The 17,476-nt window shown below is 35.2% G+C and overlaps 1 protein-coding gene across 2 annotated transcripts in view; it reads right to left on the bottom strand.

The window, feature by feature from the left end:
* Nucleotides 1-3,064: 3,064 nt before the first annotated feature.
* LOC145662139 (uncharacterized) overlaps nucleotides 3,065-17,476 on the bottom strand; it is a 42,364-nt gene continuing 27,952 nt past the window's right edge. Inside the window, exon 3 of one of the 2 annotated variants that reach the window (XM_081727473.1) lies at nucleotides 3,065-3,323. In XM_081727473.1, coding sequence (XP_081583599.1) covers nucleotides 3,247-3,323 — 77 coding nt within the window. In that variant the 3' untranslated portion in view covers nucleotides 3,065-3,246. Of the gene's footprint in view, nucleotides 3,327-17,476 lie in introns of both variants that reach the window. The other variant, XM_081727472.1, reaches the window with a different exon arrangement.

The following is a 17,476-nucleotide window of genomic DNA, read 5'->3' as shown; positions in this document are numbered from 1 at the left end:
ATTATTATTATTATTATTATTATTATTATTATTATTATTATTATTATTTCTTTCTCCATCTCAGAAATCAAATTTCACTCTGCCTTATCCAAATTCTAGGTTCTATGGAAAACCTTTCTACAACAGAATTTGAAGTTCCCTGACTCAACAGATTAGAGTTTATCTATTCGTCACACATTTCATTTTCCCTTGTGTGTGTGTGTTAGCTATGTTCAAAATATTTATGACGTTAAAAAACAATACTGTGGAGGATCAGGGGAGCAGAGTTGTCTTCAACATTGGGAGGCGGGAAGTTTTGAGGGTTTTTCTGGGGAAACATCAATTTCTTCTCATTCTTCTTTGTAGCAATCGGACAAAAATCATCACATTTCTCACCAAAAAAACACATTTCAAATCGGATTATTGGAGGGGACAGTCCCCCAGTTCCAAGATTGGAGGGGACATGTCCCCCTCATCTCTCCAGGATTTGTGCAAGTGATCGTAATAGTTTAATTGAACTGAGCAGATCTGAAACAAACTTGGCATAATGGTGAGTAGATGCACTGTAAAAATTGATGGGGGATGCCAGGGATTTTTCCCCTTTCAAAAATGTATACACCTTCGAAAAGAAAAGTATCATCCCTGACAGGGATAATATTTTTTCCCTCTAGAACGTTTCCGAATGATCATGAAGATGAAAGAAGGGAGTTTTTTCTAGCCAAATTAAAAATGAAAAACATTTCTATTTGAGTTAAAACAGTTTATGAAGCACCTAACTTCTCAATAGTTTTCTACTAATTGGAATCATTCACTTTTGTTTCTTGAAATGTTTACTTAATCATACCGAAAAGATATTTTCTCTTGCTAGGACCAAGCTCGAAGGATGGAAAGGTCATCAAAAGTTTAGACCTACAATTTCTGGAAAAGCATCTTTACAATCCGTGTCAGTGTGAGAACATTCTCTCAAACAAGGGATAGTCAAGTTTCACCTGGAAGTAGGCACGTAGCCAGAATTTCGTAATAGAAGGGGTCCGTGACGAAATAGTATGGTTATCACACCACGGGATCAATCATTCTAGACTATTTTACTGGCAACATATATTGGTTCGTTTAGCCAGTATTTCGTAATGGAGGGGGGGGGGGAAGAGTCCGTGACGAAATACTGTGGTTATCACACAAGGGACTCGATCAATCTAAACTATTTTACTGGCAACATACCCATATTGGTTTCTTAAGACAATAAAATAAGGATATGCTAGTAAGTTTTTGATCACAAACTATGAAGAAATCTCAAGTAAAACAATATTTAAAAAGATATTGAAAAAGATATAGTCTTTCGAGATCATTTGAAGTCGGTTCTTCTTGTCTTCTTTCTTCTTCTTTTTCTTATCTTCGTTTAATGCCGTCAAGGATAGCAACGAGATCTCTTTCGGTAGTAAAGACATCCTATAAAATGGATTAGTGTTGCCGCGAAATTGAAAATTTCTTTAACAAATGTAACCGGAATCTATGTTGCCACACTCAAATTATTGGTGATTGTGGGCATTTCTTAAGTTATACCTGACAGTTTATCTGATCGAACCGGTTTATCGATCGCCATTTGTAGTTTTGTTTTTAAGGATTAGCATGAAGATAGATGGAATTCGGAATGTTCCGTTACATTAATATCCATTTTCAACTTGACCCCCCTCCCGTTTTCTCAACACAAAACTTCTCATAAGAGTAACCAAACGCTTGCTGTACCTTCATATTTTAAACGCAAATCTTTTTTTCTCGTTCCTTTTTGTTTCATCCTTACCTAATATTTTTCATTTCTGGTTCCGAAGGAGGACCCCGGACCCACCCCTTGACTATGTGCCTGCCTGGAATATGTTTGTGATACGAGGAAAATCAGTGACGTACGCGTACGTAGAATTTCGTTAAGGGATAGTTACAAACATTCAATCTCATATCCGTTTAGGGCATTTGTGTATACATATATTTATTTTTCCAAATTATCATGCTCAAATGGGGATAAAATCCCGAAAGCTCTCTTACATATACATATGAATTGAGAGAGAGAGAGAGAGAGAGAGAGAGAGAGATAGTTTGGGTACGTATATGAATGATATTTATCACCTTTGAAAACTATTGAAATTGTACATTAAGTTAATGTTAGCAAGTTATACAAGTTTGTGAAATTAAAGTGTGTAGACTTTGGTTATTAAGTTATAAGTAGAGCAACCCACATTATGCTTCAATTTTTGTTTAATTATGCTTTATTTTTTTTTCAAATTATGCTTTATTATTAATTTCAATCATTGTTTTAGATTAATCGTGTATAATGTATAATATTTAGATACTATGCATTAAATATTCTAAATATCTTGATCTATTTACTAATATTTTATGCAACCAGTTTCTTTCATATTTAATGAGCTTTCTACCTAATGCACTGTAAAGAGATGCTTTACTCGAGTCAGTTTTTTTTTTTTTTTTTTTTAATCACTTGTGTGCGCCTTAGAGGTGCATATATACAGAAAGGGAAAGTAAAAGATGCCACCAAACAGTACAGAAAGTGCTTAAGTTCAAGAGGTACACATAACAATATAGTGTGGAGTTCTTGTGTACTATTCATTGTTGGCGGAAGTTTTCTTCTTCTTCTCCTCCTTTTTTTCCTTTCTCCATGTCAAAAGATTAGACCTAAAAGTTTACAGAAATAAAAATAACCTTTTCATTGTTGCATTCTTATGTTCTCAATGATTTTGCAATGTAAATATTGGTTTTAAAAGACATTAATACAGTATGTTAAACTTGCAGTGAAACCGAATTTTCCAAGACATGCTATATACAATATATTAAATTATGCTTTATGCTTTATTTTCTAAAATTATGTTTTATTATGCTAGTAAAATTATTTTCTTCTGTACCCTTAGGCAACCACAACCATGTTCAAGGTACCAACCATATGTTTAAATTGCTATTATGCTTTTTATGCTTTTGGGTTGCTCTAGTTATAAGTAAAATAAATATAAAATAAACGTCGTCTTTTTATGACCATGCATAAATTAAACAATATATTTCAGGAATCAAAAATAAAATAAACTTGTACTTGAAGTAATCACGTTTTATTCAGCATTAATGAATTTTCGCCAGAAATGATTCAATAAATGCGTTTTTTTTTATGTAAAAGCAATGACAAAGCATTCCTTATGAGCAATTAGAAAGCAACTTCAAACTTTCAAAAGCACGGGTCGTCTTGAATATCATCCTTTGTAGTGAATGTATTTAGCCATAGTATCCATATGGACCACCATAACCTCCATAATTTCCATAACCTCCATAACCGCCACTGTATGGATAGCCTGCTAAGTAGAAAAAAAAAACAATTATTTATTACTTTATTTCCAATCATTTTAAACACAGGAACCACAGCAAATCTTCAAAACAAAAATGAAAAGAAATCTTCAAAATAGTAATAATGTGCTTCTCATAAAAAAAAATAATAATAGTTTTATAGTAATGTCGACAAAGTGTTCGGTCTAGAAAGTTAATGGTTGGTTTGGACTCTATGTCCTCCGATGAGGATAAGTGTCTTTCTGAACTTAGTCAACCTTTTAAGTGGGAAGAAGTGAAAACTTTTCTTAGAACTTATCTTTACTTAGGAACACATTGAAACCACTAATGTACTTATTTCAATCTTTTTTTCTTTATGAATTTTCACTGTACAAAATGGTCGTAAGTGTTACTGTGCACAATCTCTACCTCTTATATACACAACTAAAATAGTGAGTAGTTGCAAAGTATTGTGTTGAAATTGCAATTGTGGTGCTCTGGTGTGTACATTCCAAATACCTCAATGTTTGCATAATGTTTCTAAGAAAGCTGACACCGAGCATACCGTCGACACTATGCCAAAATCATAATTAAATTATGTACTGAGAACGCCTTTAGTTAGGTTCATATTCTGTAATCGAAAAAAGTTATTGAACCATACAAAATGTGCTTAAATGCTCTTAGAAATAAGCCTGAACAAGCATTTTATTACAAAACATGAACATCTGATTTTTCAAAATGCTGCAAAACTTTAAAACTTTTTTTTTTTTTTTTTTTGAATATGTATTTTACAGTGTGATCTCTGATATAGCACAAGCGGTACATTAAAACTGTCTCCACGTTATAAGCAAGGGAGAATTCAATGTCGTTACTTAAGCTAATAATAACTTAAATAATGGTAGGTCTATAACATGTAAGGCACTATGAGAAATATTCAATTGCAGTGTAGAAACCATTCGTCAACGCAATTAATATATATAAAGTGAAGCGACGGATTCCGTGCCCTTTGACTGTGGGTCAAAATGCGACAGAGACCTATCTATCTTCGTTCTCTTATCGTGAGAAGAATTCTTTTAGACGCAATGTTGATATATGATAAGAAACAGATTCTTTGCGATGCGCTAAGGGAACCACCATCAGAAATTCACACGCTACAAGAAACCTCTCTCTAACAACCAAAATCACCATTGTATCAAAATAAGGTTTGGCGGAATGCTCAAGGTATAGTGCGAGTGGTCTTGTTTTTTTTCTTTTTTTTTTCTGAATTGGAGAGGTGTTATTGTGCTTCAGAATATAGCAAAGCTTATGTTTGTAAAGTCATCCGTAATACCATTATCCATCTTTGTTGTGAAAAACGCAATGCATGCCCCGTATCATCTGGAGATCACGTCGTTGCAATGTAATTTAGTCCATGATTGGAGGACGAGTCTCAACCATCGATGAAATAAATGGATGAAATAACACATGCAATGGATTACTTCTTCAGTTATACGTTCGAGAAGTTCTACCACCGTGGAATCTACAGTGTAATAGCATTGAAGTAGGTTATTGATGGTAATGGGAACTACAGTATTTCCAATTTTCTAACGACATAACATTGTCTTATTGATTATACGGTCGTATTAGGGCAGAACTATTTTGAAAAAATCTTTAAGTTTTACTTTCCATGGTTATGCCGGCTAGGCTAAAGAACACAGTTATGATGAGAAATCAAAGAAATGGTGAAATGAAGAAAGTCGGAGAAAAGGGCAGAAACCCGGAGAATACCCACGCACACGGTGTTTGTCCACCACAAAGTTCCCTTGGCGCGAGTTTGGGATTCAGATCAATTTTGAGTGCCTAATACATGAAAGAAGGAAACAAAGGTGTAATGTAAATATTGAGATTGAAAAATAATTAAGTAAATATGATCAAGTGTTTAGATTAGTGATGGATGAGTTCGAACAGAGAATGAGGAAAGGCATTCATAATCATGTACTTAGACATACAAGTGAATTAATGAAGTATTTGGAGAGAAAGAAGAAGAAAGACATGTTTTGTATGCTGTGAAATAATAAAACCCATGAATAGACTGCGTGCTATACACAAGCTGTGATGAATATGTTGGGAAAAGTAAACTAAAATAGTTGAGAAAAATGGCGAATACTAAGTTTTTATCACGTATGACTTGAACAAGTTATATGCATTGCTTATTAACAAGTTTTAAAAAGTTCGGATTTAAGAAGAAAAGGAGCACAGAAGATGCTAATGACCTAAAAGAAGTAAACTGTGAAAGATTAGTGAAAACATTAAAATAAATATATTTAATTTATGTTGCTCAAAAAACAGCTGCGGTGCAACGAGATTTTGATTGAAATTCTGAAGGATTTTGAGGCGGAATGAAAGCATCGAAAACTCGTAAGAAACTTAAATACGAACAAACGAGTAAGAGAGGAAGATAATATGGGAATGTCAGTAAAAGTAGACATCCCTAGGAGGGTTACTTCTCGTTAACATTTGTCCTACCCCACTGCCCATAATGCCGGTCACGCAATCGCTGGTTCCGATGTCCAGGTCTGCAGCCCCGAAAACATCCTTACCGTTGACAGACGTGTGACATTACATCAGACTGGAGGTGGCAGTTGATGCGCAACGGTGTTTTTTTTCGTTCGACGCCCTCTGTCCGCAATTGTTAGAACCAGGAACATCAAACACGGCCCATAGATCGCCACCGGATTGTTCTCCGGAAAGAAGTTTAACTCTAGTCCGTCGGATAGTGAACGACTAAAGTATAAGTTTATAAAGAAAACATGTACGACTCATCAGAATTGAATAGAATATAACGTATCAAATTGAACAGAATTCAAATACAAGTTTTATTAGTACATGTCATGAATTATAAGTATTTAACATTTCAGATACCGTATATGATTTTGTAAGTTATTATTTCAACATGTGCTATGGACGTAGAAACAAAGTACAATCTACATGACACGGTAGTTGACACAAGTATTAGTGAACAGAAACATGGTACATAAATAAATTTGAAACATAAATATTGCTTTGGAGACAATAACGAATAAATACAGAAATACACATAAATAGGTTATACTGCGTCATGCTAATGTTAAAACAGATTTTATTTAGATTCCTATTTTCACAAGAAAACATGATTCGTATATGTATCAACTAAAGATGTTCCCATAGACGGGTGCATTATAAGATGTAATTTCAAACAGCTTGATAAGGTACAACCAATATACATTCGGTGTGCTAAACAAGAAATGATGGAGATATAAATGACATTTTCAGCATGGGAGGCAGGCATAACATTTATAGTTCTGTTTAATTACTTCCTTAATCTTCATCTTATTTAACCATAACTGTTTTATTTAAAATTATTTCATATAATCATCTTTACTCTTTCATTAGCACAAACATTAGGAACATTCATTAATGCGTAAACAGCTTCGACGACTCATTATAATTAGTTATGTAATAATTAAATCTTCTTTATATCAAATCATGTCACATACTTAATGACGTAACCTCCATGTTGATATATTTCGGTAATTTATTTATAAGTTTATTATCTCCACATCGTTTGTAGATATTAAAAGATGTTAAATATACATATACTAGCAGCGTTCACCCCGCTTCGCTGCGGTCACCCCGGCCCGCTTCGCTGCGGTCACCCCTGAACGCAATAAACTTTGTTACTTAGATAATTTTTACTTTTTCGCTTTCAAATTGCAAGCGCCTGTCATTTATGTTAACCCGCCGAGTCACGTGCTCATGCGGGTTGCATATACATACGTTTATTTTTACCTATGATGAACTATGGAGACTTGAATGGTCCATTATCTCAAGACACTGGTAATTAAAAATTAAAGTGATATGATAAAAACCATCTAGGGTCCAAATCCTAACAACCCCCCAAAAATGAAAGAAATCGGTTCAGCCGTATTAGCGTGATGAGTTCACAAAGGATTTGTACGTTCTCTTTTATATATATAGATAAAGATATATATGGCATTTCTTTACTTATCATAGCCGTGGAGAATCTTTAAGTAGGATATAAAAGTACGTATACTACAATTTCCAAACTGGTGATTTGAAAATAAATAGGCCTAAACTTGGAAAATATTGATGTTAATAGGACATAAAATTTAGAACGTTTCCATTTAATTTTAGGGGAAATTTGTATTCAGGAGGTTTCACCTCCTGAAAAAGATTTCAATAATTAGCTACACATGATTGTTTGGTTTCTTCTCTTTCCGAAATACCAAATTAAGTACATGAGCTGAAAATCAAAATATCGTTGTTAAGCTGCTTAGATTTATATTATTTTTACTTACGAAGCTCTTTAAAGAATATTTAAAGATTAGTATTTAGTTCTGGTCCCTTTTCCTTTGTAAAACGAAAAACACTAAAATACGGATTATACCGTATATTTAAACTTCATGAAATTATTACACTTTTCATTTCTTTAAAACATTTCGAGTATAAAAATTATATTATATATTTCTTTCTCTTCTTATTCAGGTGCAACGGTTATACACGAATCACCCAAATTGTCAAACAAGATTATTAACGAAAAAGCTAACTCCTTGGTATAAATTATAATAAAATTAAACAGTTAAAACATGAAAGTAAATTAAATAAACTAGAACACCAACATAAAATACTAAATGATACTGACAGAATATCACCATACAATACTAAATGATATTGACATAACAAGTGTACAGATTCACTTTAGTGGAGCAGTACACATTATTTAATAGTTTTTTTAGGTAAAATGTTTTTTAAGAGTGTCTTTATATATCACCAAGGTTATAAAGAATTTTAATTACTATTAAGGTGACTTGAATCCAGTGTTGTTGGCGGGTCCACATACCATCATACAAGATATAACCTAAAAATAGAAGTTGTTTCCCACCACATTATTTTGTCTCTAAGAAAAATGCTTTACAGGACCACGAAACCTGCTCTGGCTTAGAAAGGAAATATTTATGGGTAAAGAGGTACTAGAGTAGAACAAAGAGGCCGATAATTTGAAGTATCTGTTAAGTATTTTGACGAGAGATCCTTACAGCACCAAAGAAATTAGATCAAGAATTGCCATAGCCATGGAAGCATTCAACAAGAAAACATTACTCTTAACAAGGAGGCTTAATATTGGACTAAGGTAGAAGTTGGTCAAGAACTATGGAGTATTAGACTGTATAGTTGAGAGACTTGGACATTACGGAAGTTAGAGAAGAAACATTTAGAAAGCTTCGAAATGTGGTATTGGAGAAAGATGGAGAAGAGAAGAGGGCGCTTTTAGTCAGCATCCTTCGTAGGAAGGCCAATTTGATTGGACATATCTTGCAAAGAAATTGTCTCCTTTATACCTCCATAGAAGGGAAACGAGGAATAGGAAGAAGAACACAATTGATCGATGGTTTGAAAAATAAAAGAAAATATTGGAAGTTAAAAGAGGAAGCTGAAGACCGAGAAACGTGGAAGAAACATTTCCAAGCCCAAAATCTGAAAAGAAAAAATAACACTAAAAACCTTATTAGTTCCAGGACCTGACAATAATAATAATAATAATAATAATAATAATAATAATAATAATAATAATAATAATAATAATAATAATAATAATAATAATAATAATAATAATAATAATAATAATAAAGAGGTAGAAGAATTAATAGCACCTGCATTAGGTCTATATGGCTTTGTAGAGGAATCAAAGAAAAATGAGCAAAGTGTTGAAAAATTTGAGAGAAGAGTATGAAGAGTGTGATACAACGCAATGATGAATACTAAGAAAGTGAAAGCAATGAGAATTGGAGAGAACATATATGTCTCAACCATAGACGTAAGAGAGAAGAAAGTAGAAGAAGGAACTAGGTTTAGATATGTAGATAACCTAATTAATGAGACTAAAAATATGTAACATATAGTAAATTAAGGATTTCAAAAATTCAGAAAACAATCATTTAGGAACAAATGAAACGCATTTATTGGGTCATTCATTCAAGTCTTTCGAAAACTATTCTTCAAATGTTTCATGTTTGAGAACTCTAATGTATGAAACAAGAACATGGACACTATGGGACATTATCTCGAGAAAATTAGATGTAATTGGACAGAATGTCAATCAATATGCGTTAACAAGAGTTAATGACCAAAGAATGAAACTGTAAAAAATTACAAAAAGCAAAAGATGGTTAGAACATTAGTTGATAATTTTCTTAAAATTTGGTGATAAAATGTGAAAGCAGAATAGATTACTGTAGAACATTAAAATTACGAACAATGAGCAAAGGATGAGGGACTGAGGTAGATCCACGAAAAGTATGCCTGCAAAGGAATCGATAGGCTATTGATGCTCTTATTGGCCTGTAACAACTATTTTTTTTTTTTTTAACGTCAGGTTACCTGCCTATTCCTTCCACTCTCTGAGTGGCAAATTAGGAAACGGAGTAGAATATTGCAACGTCATAGATAAATTCAGTTGGAATCAGGGGCGGATTCAGGAAGGGGGGCGATCGCTCCCTTCCCCCAGAAGAGGAAGCTTTCTTATTTTGTATATAAATAAAACCCATCCCAGAGTTTGGAGCTCTTAAAAGTTACTCTAAGTAGCAGTACTCTAAGGAGGGGAGAGACATTTAAAAATGATCGAAAATGACCGATATTAGTATCGAATCTATAGTTTTTTCGGGGTCGCCGAGGTGAACAGTGACACTTTTGATGCCGTTTAAATTGAAATTCGGCCCCGCAGCTTGGGAGAGGGATGAATATATATATATATATATATATATATATATATATATATATATATATATATATATATATATATATATATATATATATATATATATATATATATATATACGAGGGCTATCCAGAAAGTAGATTACGTTTTGGAATAAAACATCAACAAAGTATAGGAAACAAATTTTATTATATACAGATGAAAGCCACACACAAATACTACTTTTCGACATAGTCACCATTCAAATTAAGGCATTTATCGTAGCGATGTACGAGCTTGGAAATTCCTTCGTCGAAAAATTCGGCCGCCTGCGACTTCAACCACTTCGTTACCTCTTCTTGCAGCTGTTCGTCGTCATCAAAACGCTGCATAGCCAGCCACTTCTTCATTGCTGGGAATAGGTGGAAGTCGCTCGGTGCCAGGTCGGGACTGTACGGCGGATGAGGAAACAACTCCCACTGAAAAGATTCAAGAACTTCACGCGTGACATTTGCCGTGTGGGGCCGGGCGTTGTCGTGAATCAACAAGATCTTAGAGCTCAACATTCCTCTGCGCTTGTTTTGAATTGCTCTTCTGAGGTTTTGCAGAGTTTGGCAATACCTTTGAGAGTTTATTGTAGTGCCTCTTTCCAGGAAGTCCACCAAAATCACACCTTTTCTGTCCCAAAAAACAGTCGCCATCATCTTCCTTGCCGACATTGTTTGCATGCATTTCTTGGGTTTTTGGGGAGAACCTGTGTGCCCCCACTGCATTGATTGCAATTTCGTTTCACAGTTCACGTGTTTCACCCATGTTTCGTCACCAGTAACGATGCGATCGAGTAAAGAGTCACCATCCTTATTGTAGGCGTCCAAAAAGTGCAACGCTGCAGCCATTCGCTGATTTTTGTGGTCCTCTGTCAAGATTTTTGGAATCCATTTTGCACAAAACTTGTGGTAACCAAGCTTTTCGCTGATGATTTCGTGCAACAAACTTCGCGAAATTTGTGGAAAACTCAAAGAAAGTTCCGTTATTGTGAACTTTCGATTTTCACGGACTTTAACATCGACTTTTTCGACAAGTTCGGCAGTCACTTTGCTGGGTCTCCCACTTCGATCTTCATCGTGAACATTGGTTCGGCCATTTTTAAATCTTACGACCCACTGTCGCACTCCACCTTCAGTGATAATGTTGTCCCCATACACTTCACACAGCTGCCGATAGATTTCTATCGGTTTACAGTTTTTTGCTGTCAGAAACCTTATTACTGCACGCACCTCGCAGCTCGCGGGATTTTCAATTAACGCAGACATTTCAAACCGTCACAGTATCTTAACGGAGCACAGCACGAACCTCTCACTAGCACGGCTAGATGCCGACTGTGCTGCGCAACGCTCTGACCCCAAGATGGCCGCGCTAGCCCCGCCCCTAGCGGACACAGACGAAAACGTAATCTACTTTCTGGATAGCCCTCGTATATAAGAGTGATCTAAAATGACCGATATTGCAGAATCCATAGTTTTCGGCGTCCCTGAGATGAACAGTGACACTTCCAATGCCGTGCCCTCCAACATGACGAAGGGATGCGGAGATATACAAAAATGAACGATATCAGAGATCGCTTTAGTAATAGTAAAAAGTGACTGACTAACGAAACATATTTTTTCTTAATTTAACCCAGCGGAGCGGGTAATTGATGTTAGTAATTTGTATTAATAATTTCGCACTTTATTTTAATTTATATTATCTATAAGGAAAGCAATCTTCTACAGTTTCAGTAACACAAGTTCGTATAGTAATTCGTTGGTGATTATGTTCATGTTTGAGTACAAATAGAATATTATTAGATATCCCGTCCCTATATACAACGGGTTCTGGAGCATTTTGATAATTTCCGTTGAAAACAAATATCTATCCATTACATATTACATCTATTTTGTCTGTTAACTTCGGACGTTATTGACTTAATTTGTACACATTATTGGTTAACTTACAAAAAAAGAAAAAAAAGTTGAACGGTCTCATACGCTGTTGTTTTAAAGTTGAAGTTTCAATGTTACGAATATTTTCTTTTCCCTACTTTCTCCTAGTTGCTCATTCACTGTGAAAGGTAACTCAAGATAGATATTAGCTACATTTCCGTTGGTTTGTTAATAGGATTGGGTGTTTAGTGTCCCTTTCAGTAGCACTGCTATATGAGACATGGACCTGCAGCTTATGGGATCCGAATCGCATAAGCCCACTCACACTGGGAATCGGATCCGGGTCACGCACACCGAAAACATATACGCTAACCATGATCCATGAAACAAACTGACTGCAATTTAATGTAGGAATATACATGAGTAAGTTTATACTTTTGTTGGAACTGCACTATTGCTTGTATAAGTGCATACGTGTTCTAATGCTAGTAAATCAATATAAATAGACATGATTACGTAGAGTTTCGACACTTCATAGTAAACAAATCATTTCCTCAAAGAAACCGTATTAAGATTCACAACTTTCAGAATTTACTGAGAACGGAACATGTGTGCTGGGTAAGCTCGCCAATTTTTTGCCGTTTTCAGTAGATTTTATGTACGATGTACTAACAATTAAATAGCTAGCAACTTACATAGTACAAGGATACCCTTGGATAGTCTCGGGAAATCGAAATTGCCACTAGCACGTCCCATTCTTACCTGTGGATTTCCTGATGTCCCCTTATGTTCTGGAAACGGGACTTCCTGCTGGATTCAAGTGGGACACTTCAGGGCTCTTTGGGGGATAATCCCAGGACAACTTTTGGACACCCAAATATTGTCCCGTGACAAATACATCCCACTGAAATCCAAGTAAAATTCCAGGATATTTCCATTACCCTGAAAGATCCTTACTGCAAGCCTAGATGTCCCGGTACAGACATTAAACATTTAAAACATCCAAAGAAGTTCTGTGAACATGTTCTGCTCTGTTGGCATGTGCCTACCACTTGAATTAAACCCGGTCACCCATGCTAAAAATATGAACAAGCAAGTTTTTTTTTTTCATTTTTTGTCATGTGTGACTTGTCCAACACGAAAGTTCTATTACTATAGTGAGATCCAAACCACTATCACTTACTAGGGATCAACCTAAGAACCACACTCATAGCAAGAATGAATAGTGCATAAGCCACTTAGCCACAAAGAGGAAAATTGGATTTTCTTTAATTTATTTAATAGATATAGATAAGAACTTCAATGTCTTAAATTATCGATTGAAACAAATTTGAATTTCATTTTACTTTATTAGAGAGTTCTGTTTACCAAACTACTAAATATATTTACCTCATCTGCCCCGTGTATCCATCCAGAAGACAAAAAGTGCCAAGATCAATTTGCTAAATCACCATGAATTTTTAGATAGAACGTAGAGGTCCAAAAGTTAGGAATCAAGTTCGTACATGAGAATGATCTATCCACCCAAAAGTGTAGGGGGGGGGGGGGCTGTAGAAGTTAGGGGGGCCCGATCCAATCATATTATAGTTCATCACCATATTATAGTTCATTTGCAAACCTACTGTGAAAATTTTAGGGGGCAGCAAAAATTTATGGAGGTCCTGACTCCCTAGACCACCCTTGGATATGGGCCTGACCGGAAGTGGAAAAAATCAACCATTTCCGGTTTTAACTATAGAACACTATAGAGCAAACATGATCATGTATAGTGAGGTGCGGCTCTCTGCAGTCGATTAAGCCCTCCAAGAACATATTTAATTTCCGTCCTTAACTCTGTACTGAAACCAGAAGTAATAAAAATCTATAAAACCTCCGTACTACATTGATCTACATTGTAGATCAAATACGATAAAAAGACAGCGAGAAGCATCTTTTTTTCATCAATTTAGGGTTCTAAGAATAAGTACCATCTTTTCTCTTAACGTTCTATTCAAACCGGAAGTGGTAGAAATCAACCACTTCCGGTTTTTAACGTTGAGCACTGTAGAGTAAAAACGGGAATAAATATCAAGAAATGATTTTCTGCAATTAATTAATTGTTTCAAGACCATACTTGATCTCCATTCTAATAATTGTACTACATCGGAACTGGTGAAAACCTACTACCATTTCCTGTCTAATATCAGACCGTATAAATCAAACTTTTTTATATGATGTACATTCGACACTGTTACTTGTTTCTCAATATGGATACAGGGTATTACAAAAATTTATCACAATATTTTGGGAATAAATTTCTCACATCGAAATAAGAAAATGGTTCTTATGGACCTGTGGTTGAAAGTGCAGTTTCGTAGTTATAGGATGCAGAAAACGTGAAAAAATTAACTTAAAGGTCCATAATTCCACTACTATAGGATCAGTCGTAGTCGGGACAAGACATCACTGAGCAACTAGTAAGTGAACTATCCAAATATCCATCTTTCAGAACCTTCGGTACTTGCACAATCATTTTTATAGGCTGTTTGGGAGCACTTGATCACTCTCCACCTATCTCTCTAAAAATACGTGTGCAAGTACTGGAGCATTCTTAAACATGGATATTTGGTTAGTTCACACATCGGCGTCTCTGGCGGGGGGGGGAACGAGGGGGTCGCGTCCCCCCAATATTTTGAAGTACAATATGTTCAATATTTCATTCTAATTTAATTTATTTACTAACGACAGAATAACAAATAAATAAATAATAATAATATTCATCATCATATTTATTTGGAATATATTATTCAGGCTGTGGAACGATTATAGAAATATCAGAGTTCTTGATATACCTTAGGGGATCCGTGAAGGTAAGCAGAAAGGTAACAAATGGAATCGAAGATAATAAATAGGTTGGGCTAGGTAGCACCATTTTAATCACTTTCTTCGATGTTCCCCCCAAATTTTACATGCCAGAGACGCCAGTGAGTTCACATACCAGTTCCTCAGTGATGTCTTGACATGACTATGATAGGTCCTATACTAGTGAAGCTATGAACTTTTAAAGTTCACTTCTTTCAAATTTTCGGCGCCCTGTAATTCTGAAACTATCTACTTTCGAACACAGGTCCCCATGAACTTTTTTTTTCTGATTTTGATGTGAGAAACCTGTTCCCAAAATATTGTAAAACATTTTTGGAACACCCTGTGTTAGAAATGTAAAATTGTAATGTGTTTGTCAAATTACTTTTGGCGTTTTTTTTTCTGTCTTTTCTTTAAAGTTTACTTTAAACAAAAGAAAAATTGTTTTATTGCTTAAAGCATTGTCACGTAATACAAAATACATTGTGCGTTTGTGAGCCTTCGCTAAATTCAGAAAGTGAAAAGGAAAGCGGAAATACCACATTGAGAATAATAACTTGTGCGTGCACGCAAAAAATATTTTACGTATTTGTCTCCTGTGCGTACACATATAAACGTGGGTTAGGCTTTGAAAAGAAAAAAGGAAGTGCTTTTTTTTTTTCTTTGATGTTTCTCGCGAGGAAACACCAATTAGATGAAAGTTGCGAAGGAATTTTTTCAAGAACAAAAACATTAACAGTTAAAAAAAAAAGAAAAAAGAAAGAACGTAATTGTTTTTGTCTTCACTTGTATTATGCTATTTAGGTATTATGACTTATTATCATCATCACAATCGACCTTACTCTTGTCTCCACGTGGTATAACAGACGAAGCTCTATGACTTTTTTTTTTCTTTTTTTTTTTTGTCTAAGTTCCAACGTGTGTGCGTTTGGAGTTGATGGAAGTATTATTAGCTGTGTGATCTTGAACGCAACGTTGACCTTTTCCGCTAGCAACCGACCTTCAAACAAAACTTTATTCTTCTAATAAGAAGACTTTTACTTTAACAAGTGCAATTTGAAGGTACAAATGGGCGATTCAACTTTATTGCTTGCGTTTATCTCCCAGAGTAGAGTTTAAAATCAACGTATACACTATAGGAAGAGTCTTTAAGCTTTTACGTCTAACGATTATACCGGCTAGGCAAACGGAACCGTGATGATAAATGAAGGAAATGGTGAATGAAGAAAGTGGGAGAAAACGGGAGAATCCCAAGGGAAACCCACGCACATGGTGTTTGACCACCGCAAAGTTCACTTGGTGCGAGCTGAGGTCGAACCAAGGAAACCATGCACCAGAGGTGAACTCTCTACCGCTGAGTACCCGCCACCCCCAGGAAGAGCATTCATATCTGAAAGAAATCGTTGAAGAAGTTCTTAGGAAAGCAACAATTTAATTTTTTCCCTTTCACCAAATTACTCTTACGGGAAAACATTCAACACACAACAAAACGTCACTTTTACGAATAGACTATGCAAACTCTATCTAAAATGATAAAAGTATATTTTTATTCAATACAAGAACTAAAATTATTGAATTACGTAATACAGAATTAGCTAATAGCGTAGTTGTCATTTTGACACTATGAAAAAAAAAACGTTGTTATTTTCTTGTTGTTGTATTGAGTGACTAATTATAAGATGAAAATAATGTGAAAATTAGACAAAATCGGTTGTGGTTGGAATGAAGTGGTGTGTACCAAATATACAGGGGTGTTTCAAAATAACACCGACAACGTTTGGGAGGTGATTCCTGACACCAAGATAAGACAAAAAGTATAGACCAATCTGTGTGCCCAAATGCTTCCTTTCGGAGTTATAGGCTGCCGAAAACATGAAATATTCAACTTCAAAGGTTCATAGCTCCAAAACTATGGGACCTACCGTAGTCGGGTCAAGACTTCACTTAGGAACTAATATGTGCACTATCTAAAAATACATGAAGGTACTCACGTAGCAATTTTTGCAGAGGGAGTTTAGTTACGGGCGTATAACTTGAAGTGATCAGCAACTACCTCTATAAAAATTGTTGCGGAAGTACCTAAGGATTCTGAAACTTGGATATTTGGATAGGGCACATATTAGTTCCTAAGTGAAGTCTTGACCCGACTACGGTGTGATCCATAGTATTGTAGCTATAGATCCTTAAAGCTCAGTTTTTCATGTTTTCGTCAGCGTCTAACTCCGAAAGGAAGCTTTTGTGCACCTAAGTTGGTCTATACTTTTTGTCTTATCTTGGTGTCAGGATCACCTCCCAAACGTTGTCGGTATTGTTTTAAAACACCCTGTAGATGTAGGAGGTGACTTCGTGAATGAAGAATTAAGAAAACGACTCAAAAAATGTTTTGTGCTGAGTACTGTACTTTACAGAGCAGGAACATGCACATTACCAAATAAAGCAATGAAAAAGAACTGTTTTTCTTTTGAAATGCGAGTGTGAAGAAGAGTGAAGAGAATTAGCTGGTTTGAATGGAAAAGTATTACGAAGATAGAAATAATGCGAAAGGAAAGAACAAATTTCAAAGTAACTGAAAAAAGGAAGTAAAACTGGTAGGGATATTGAGTCAGAGGAAACTGTGTCATGAAGACATGCTAGGAGATACGGTAGGTAATAGGGATGCGCACGAGACGAGTCGAGACAGAATTTT

The sequence above is a fragment of the Thermobia domestica genome, chromosome 10 (genome assembly GCF_964235325.1).
Source record: "Thermobia domestica chromosome 10, izTheDome1.hap1.1, whole genome shotgun sequence".
NCBI lineage: Eukaryota > Metazoa > Arthropoda > Insecta > Zygentoma > Lepismatidae > Thermobia > Thermobia domestica.
The sequence above is the reverse complement of the archived record's forward strand: the minus strand, read 5'-3'. Positions and strand labels throughout refer to the sequence as shown.